Source organism: Nuphar pumila, chromosome 2 (assembly GCF_984573655.1).
Source record: "Nuphar pumila chromosome 2, dmNupPumi1.hap1.1, whole genome shotgun sequence".
NCBI classification, from domain to species: Eukaryota; Viridiplantae; Streptophyta; class Magnoliopsida; order Nymphaeales; family Nymphaeaceae; genus Nuphar; species Nuphar pumila.
The window spans coordinates 61,613,053-61,620,300 of record NC_143250.1 but is presented as its reverse complement, the minus strand read 5'-3'; the positions used below and the strand labels follow the sequence as shown (position 1 = coordinate 61,620,300).

The following is a 7,248-nucleotide window of genomic DNA, read 5'->3' as shown; positions in this document are numbered from 1 at the left end:
CTAGAATCAACTTAAATTATTCACACTCAAGAAAACCATCTCGCTATAGGTACAATTTCACATCCACAATAATTCCTCGAAGGGCCACCCACCCAAATGAAAACCAAAACCACCACACAAAACCAACACCTGCTTTCGCGTGAAAATGAACAATGACTATACAAATACACAACCAACAACAGCCATCACTTCATACAGTCCCCGAGTACAATGATGAATCCGCTCAACCAACCTGTCACTCACCCCTGGTTAACGTCGATCACAGCTCCTGACCTCGCCTGTGAAATGCGATTGGCGTAAATCGTCACCAACCGGAGCTGGGTGCTACTAAGACCTCCAAGGTACGGCAAGAAGGCTTTCCCGAGCACGATGTAGATATCAACCAAACAAAAAACAACAGTCTGCAAATCCAACAGGAAGAAATGTGCAATGGATCAACCCCAAGTCCCAGGCTCCAGCCTTACACATGCAAGCAAATAACACTTCAGGGAACTGAGAAAGAAGAATCAACGACAGACTGACTGACTGTCTTTTGGTTGTTCAAGAGTCACTAGCCATAGGAAGAGATTTTCACAATATATATTTCACGCTGAAAGTGATAGCCCGTGATGTAGAAAACAAGGTGAATCTATCAAGGTGGCAGTAAGTTCAGTTAAAAGTACTTCATAAATATTTTAGTTATAGAACAAAAGCATTGCTCAGAATATCTCCCTAAAAGAAATTGCACAATTATGACTGATCGGATAAGTATTAGAAAGGCAGAGTCTCTCAAGACCTGGATAGAGTTCAAATCAAATCAGCTCCTCCATCAAGTTAGGTAAAGGCCACTGCCTAAGAAACATCATTTTCATTTTCTTGCTTTGTGATCACGTTATCAAAACCAAGGTAACTAGAGACACTGACTCAAATGATGGATTGAGAATAAATCAAAACTCAACAAATGCACATTGCATACATCTTTGAAATCAGTGTCTTTTTTTATTTGGAAATTTGCGTCCATGCTTTGCAAAACCTTCATTTAAATAATCATCATTCACATTGTGTAAGTAAATAGGAAACTCCACAGTGAACAAGCATCATAAAGGCTCACCTTACGAACATCTGCACTCTGATTCCCGAAAGCATAAAAAAGAGCAGGCAAGAATGAAGGTAACTGAGACATTAACTCCTCTTGTGAAAGCCGCCCAACAAGCTGAATGGCAAAGGATCAATTCACAGATGAGCATATCAAAGACCAATAATCATACCAAAATAATTCAGTCAGCAATAAAAGATCATAGAAGAGAACTGATCAAGCCCTATATAGACAATGTGCATGTACAACATAATTCACATGATAATAATATCATACAATGCTAATCAGTTTGAAGCAGAGTTACCGGAAGCTTCTTATATAGGTGGGAAGCACGCTTCCCATAAACTAGCTTCGGAAGCGCGATACTCCTCGCTTCCGAAACTTGATGGGAATCTCGATTCTCCCGTGTTTCTATTATGCTTCCCATACGCTTCATTCATGTTTCTTACATGCTTCTTATATGTCCTCTCACACTTCTTTTTCATGTTTTCTATGTGTCACGTCTCAAGCTTCTACTCACTTCCCATGTGCTTTCTCTAAATAGGTAAACATCATTTTTATATTTTGACAAAAGTTTAATTCTTACACTAAAAAATCATGAAACTTAAGAATAGTCATTTTTATTCGCTTCCCATTTGATTCCCGTTTCACTTCCTATTCGATTCTAATATTGTTTTCTGTTTGGTTCTCATTTTGTTTTCAAATTGATTCCTTGCTTCCCACTTCATATAAATTTCAAAATGCCTCGCTTCCGCTTCCCGTATCGTTTCCCGCTTCCTAGTCTGGCAACTTTGGTTTGAAGTAAATTTACATTGTCAAACAAGTAGAACAAGTGTCAAGAAACGAATGCTTTTCTCAAACAATGCATCTTCATCCATATAAAGAAAGTTTGTGCATCTGATCTAGCTAAGTCAATGATCACACTGAAAGGCTCCACTGTTTGAGCTCTCTAATGGCCACAAACCACCCTAAATGCATGGTCAGAAAAAAGTCAGCAAATATTAGTGTTGATCTGCCTCATTGTCGGGACAAGTAACTCAGCAGGCAGGCCTTGCCTGCACCAAATTCCTTTCTCCAAATTGTGATAAAGCGATGATACTAAAGCTCACCAAGAATGTACAAATGATGTTTTCTGAACCTTCAAGAGAGCATGAAACTATGCATGTTAGAAATGAGATGAATTCCATAAGTGATTATATGAGTTTCAGGATACAGAGACCCCACCCAAAACTAACTGTTTAAGACAAAAGGAAAGAATTATCACAATTGAAAAAGGAGGTGCAACAAGATCCAAACTCCAAACTAATGCAAGAGCAAAGAAAAAGGGGACGGAAAAGAGGGAAGGAAAAGGAGATGATAACAACATTTTAAAAGTCCAAGTTTTTTCTACATGAACCCATCGAGAAGAATTAACCCCTACACACTTTGGCAAGAAATACTACGGGCACTTTTGCTTGGCCCCAGATGTCAATTGGATTCTCACAATTGTGAGAGTCAGATTCACACTTGGTCATTTTCACATTTTCTTTGCAACATGCAAAAGTTGTGTAAATGACTCCACTTCGCACAGATTTGATTCAGTTACACATATCTGTGTGAATCCATTTCACGTGGGCAACCCTCTGAATTGGAATCACAGTCTCATTTTCAGATGTGTAAATGACTCATTTGCACACAAGAAAAGTGCAAGCAAATGTGTAAATAACCATTAAACCAACCCGAAAGCCACTCCTTCCCTCAAATAAATCTAGCTAGTATAAGGAATCTATAATTCAAGAACCTAGAGAGAATTCCAATTCTTCTGGTCATGCTAAACCATAAAGTCAGATAGAAAAGGGCAATGTGAGCATAATGAATAACGTTTTGCAAGATGATGACCCCTATGATGCAATTTGTCAACGATAAGTGCTCTGAAGTGGGATAATATTCCATGGGAAGGCGGCAGACAGCAGCCTTAGACAAAAGGCCTTTGCTAAAAGTCACATTTTATGACAAAAGATACCATGACATGCAGCCAGATTTAACTGAGAAGTATCCATCTTATTTGACATTTCGAGATGATATTTTACCTACCTTGTTTGTGATTAAGACAAAACCTTTTAAAATTTATTTCCTTCTCAATCAATAAATTTCTGCCCGGTAAACTAATTAACAATGACCTCCAGGAAAACAACCCCACAGGTCTGCCAAAAGATCTAAAAGTTTCCATTTCTGTATACTCAATATTTTCATTCAGTTCCAATACTTAGAAACTTGTGCTGGACCTCCCAATGATCAGAAGTATGCTATCCAAAAAACTGACGCCCATAACAAGAAGCGCTTCAAAGAGAAAAGGTCTACAATGGTCATTGACAGCCATAGAAGTTACACTCGGCAACAAGATGCAACATATATCAGATAAGAAGCAGGGGCTGCACAATAGCAAGAAACCAGGTGGAATATGAAGTAGAAGGCATAAGAAGATACCTTTGTCAAACAGTTAATGCAAGAGACAAGCATCTTCTCATCTTCACTAACCAACAATGGTACTATAACCTGCAAAATCATAAAAAGGGTAAATTAGTTATCCACAAGAATCACACCTATTGTTACAATAATTCTTTCTTAATCTCTGCAATTGAAACACTCAAGATGCACTTACAGAAAGACATCTGTACGGATCATACTGAGATAATACAATTGACAAACAGTGGTCAGCCTCATTTGAAACCTGAATGTAAAAGGAACATTGTATTACAAGCAAAAAATAAAAGGTTAAAAAAACAACATTTTTTTAAATAATATCAATAATACCTTGGGAACTGAATCCCTGGAGGCATTAAGAAATTTTTCAATGACAATTTCAACAGAATCCTCCATCAAATCTTTCTGAAAGCAATCACACAGAAGTTGGTAGACATCTTTGAAATGGCCAATTGAACATCAGTACAGATGCTAAACACCAACCTGGTAGTTAAGCATTTCAAGAATCAGAGAAAGTGCAAGCTCCCTGATGGAAGGATCAGAATCATCAATCACCTCAAGTACTGCTGTTAGAATTTGGTTAAAATACTGCAGAGACATCAGGGATGTCAGAAATATTGTAAAGAACTCCAGCCATGTCAAACTAACAGAATCATGAATCATTTGTCATCGCTCTCACATCATTATGAAAAGTACAACGAGGAAATTAATTTCAGAACAATAGGACACACCAAGACTGAACCTAAATATTCAGAGTATTTTGTCACTCTTTCCTGGTTAGTGACCAACAAGATCAACGTGAGCCATTCAGGTCAGACAAGAACCGACTTGGATTGTAACAGCATTGTGGAGAACCAAATAAATAGAAAATCTCTCGTTTTCAGGTTATTCAAGAGATTGGGCAATTTGAATGGCCTTTATTTTGAAAGCTGTCACAAACATGGAAAAGAAAAACACGGAAAGAGTGCAATTTTATTCACAAAATTTATTAAATTCAAAATAAAATACTGTAACATTTGACAACCTTAAGTCAGAAAATAGAACAAGAACTGAAATTCTTAAAAATCAGTGTTACAAATGGTACTGCCATATTTTCCAAAGTTCCACATTCATGGTACATATACAAGGGCATACAGTTGCTTTCTGGCTGATCAGATTTGATGTCCTTTTAAGAGTTTCTCACAGCATTTTTCCAGCCAGTGTCCACATTGAAACATGGTCACCACAGGCACCACGTTTGTTCATCCATACAATTTTAAGGATTTTTTTTCACTTCTTTCCAGACAGAAAGGACTGTTACTAGCCAGGAAAGAGCAGCAAACAGAACATTATCAGAGTCACTCTCACAGTACATAAGACTTACTCTCTTAACAATTACTTAAAATAGCTACATTGTAATGCTCTCCATAAGAGATAAAAACAATTGGCAACCCAAAAGAAAACTCATTGAATGATATTTTAACTGCCTATAGATTCCATTTCAAAAGCTATATCAAGTAATCATTTGAAAATGGCACATCACACAAAAGCTACTGTATCAGTCAAACCTTGGTCCATATGGAAGGATCCTTTTCCATGGAAGCATGAGCCAACTTCTGAAGTGCTTCCCTCTTTCTTTTAGTTGAATTTTCATCATTCTCATTACATATCTGCATACAATTCCATAATCGTTTCAGATATGAATTTTGATTCATCAAACACTTCAGAAAAATTATGCCATCAATAATAAACAACTTCAAGAAAATACCTGGTGAAGAAGTTGAGGAATGCTAGGACCAGAGTCCAACAAAGAGGTGTTCCTAAGTGCCATAGATTTATCCAGATTTACCTCTGTACCAGTACGTCCTTCGCTCTTAAGTCCTGTCCCTTGGCGTTCTGAGTTCAGGAGTCCATGAACTTCTAAACGAGTTACAACAGAACTTTCAAACACTGTTTCACGAGCTGCTCTATCAGGATTCAATGGGTCACTCCAGGAACCCTTGTTTTCTATAGTAGCGCCAGCTTTTGAAACTTTATTGGAGGTGTTAAGATGCAATTCAGACTTCGAACCAGGTTCATAATTCCAGTAGTTCTCTTGCAGCTCATCAGAAGATGCATGACCAATAGAAGATCCCATCAACATGGATTCATGCATGGAAGTCCATTTCCTCCCTCCATCACTATCAATAGAACCAGCAGAGTACCTTCCAAAGAAATGACTTTTCTTTGTTGTTCCCACATAACCTTCCTCAGAAGATGTACCAACAACATCTGACTGGTCATAGAAAGATTTTGGCCGCAAACGCTCTTTCTTACTTTGTAGAAAGTTCATAAGATCTACCTCTATCCGAGGAGTGTACTGCTTGAGTGCTCTCCTCATTGCATTTTGTTCCTCCACAGATAAGCCAACAATAAAATTTAAGACAGAAGCATAATCAAAATGGGTATAAACTGATATAATACCAGCGATAGCTGTCTCTTTAAGCTTCGAGTTCTTGTCATTAACCAGAGGTGCCAACTTAGCAAGCCACAATTTTAATAATCCACCACCACTAGAACCATCAGGATTTGTTGCATGTGCATTGAAGGAATTAATAGCAAATTCAATTACGGCAATTTTGGCTTTTGGTGACCTCTGCTCATCCAGTGAACGAAGAAAAGCAGGAAGCAATGAATCTATACCATATGTGTTACCAACTATTTCTAAGGTTGTTGAACAAGACTGCCTAACAAGCTCCTTTGGATCTATTAACCGTGAGAAAACATGAGGCAAGATCCTCTCAAGATAACTTTCAAAAGGTTTTCTGAAAGCTGGAATCATCTCGGTCAGTGTTGTAAAAGCTGCCTGAGCTACTTTATGATGTGGATCATCTAAGTGCTGAAAAAATAGCTTCATAATTTTCTCAAAATTCTGGGTAATTTCTTGCATTCCTTTAGGACCTTGTTGTACTAAACTGTGGATAAAATTAAAAGCAGAAACCCTTGCTGACCAATTGGAATTAGGACTCAGTCCCTCGGTTAAAGCTTCATTTAATGATGTAGGACCATCTGAGTAGCTAGACATTTCTCCAATTTGAAGATGACTTTCCTCAAAACTATTTCTACCACTTAAAGAGACCCTTCCAGGAGCATGCTTTCTCAAAAGTGGTCTCTGGAAATTCGGGATATAATTATTCTGGGGGTCTTTGTAAGCTGGATCTTTATAAGGTGTATCCAGGTACTGCCTATCAGATTGCACATACGGAAACCGCCTGGTTGATTTAATATCAGCAATATCTTCAATGCCCTCCTGTGGTTGTTCAGAGGACATAAGAACCCTTTTGGCCATGTGAGTGAGATACAGGGTTGACAATGGATCTGTAACCATATTATTTGTATACAACAATTTACTAGCATCTTTAGAAGCTGAAACCTGAGGCATCACAAGTTCTGGTAACATGGGTCCACCATTTCGAAGACTACCTTTAGTGATATTGGCAGCAGTTGAGCTGAACAGTGCAGAACTCTGTGCTGACATGTGATTAGATGCAGGAACAGCCAATGGAAACGGAGGTTCGCGAGCTGATGGAGGGTCCACTCCTGCACTAGGGACAAGAAAAAAGATGGTTTAGCCGTTCATATAGTCATTATGTATGATGACTTTCAGTAATTTTAGCCATATGATAGTTAAGATCCCTCTTTTTAAAGAGAGAGAGAGAGAGAGAGAGAGAGAGAGAGAGAGAGAGAGAGAG

The 7,248-nt window shown here is 38.2% G+C and overlaps 1 protein-coding gene across 1 annotated transcript in view; it reads right to left on the bottom strand.

The window, feature by feature from the left end:
* The window catches only part of LOC149845542 (CLIP-associated protein-like), a 57,052-nt gene continuing 49,804 nt past the window's right edge, over positions 1–7,248 (bottom strand). Inside the window, exons 14-21 of the mRNA XM_089995814.1 lie at positions 5,286–7,096; positions 5,086–5,187; positions 4,022–4,126; positions 3,869–3,943; positions 3,717–3,785; positions 3,542–3,610; positions 1,091–1,192; positions 1–401 (exon numbers count right to left, since the gene is read on the bottom strand). Of these exons, the coding sequence (XP_089851940.1) occupies positions 240–401; positions 1,091–1,192; positions 3,542–3,610; positions 3,717–3,785; positions 3,869–3,943; positions 4,022–4,126; positions 5,086–5,187; positions 5,286–7,096 (2,495 nt within the window). The 3' untranslated portion in view covers positions 1–239. The remainder of the gene's footprint in view (positions 402–1,090; positions 1,193–3,541; positions 3,611–3,716; positions 3,786–3,868; positions 3,944–4,021; positions 4,127–5,085; positions 5,188–5,285; positions 7,097–7,248) is intronic.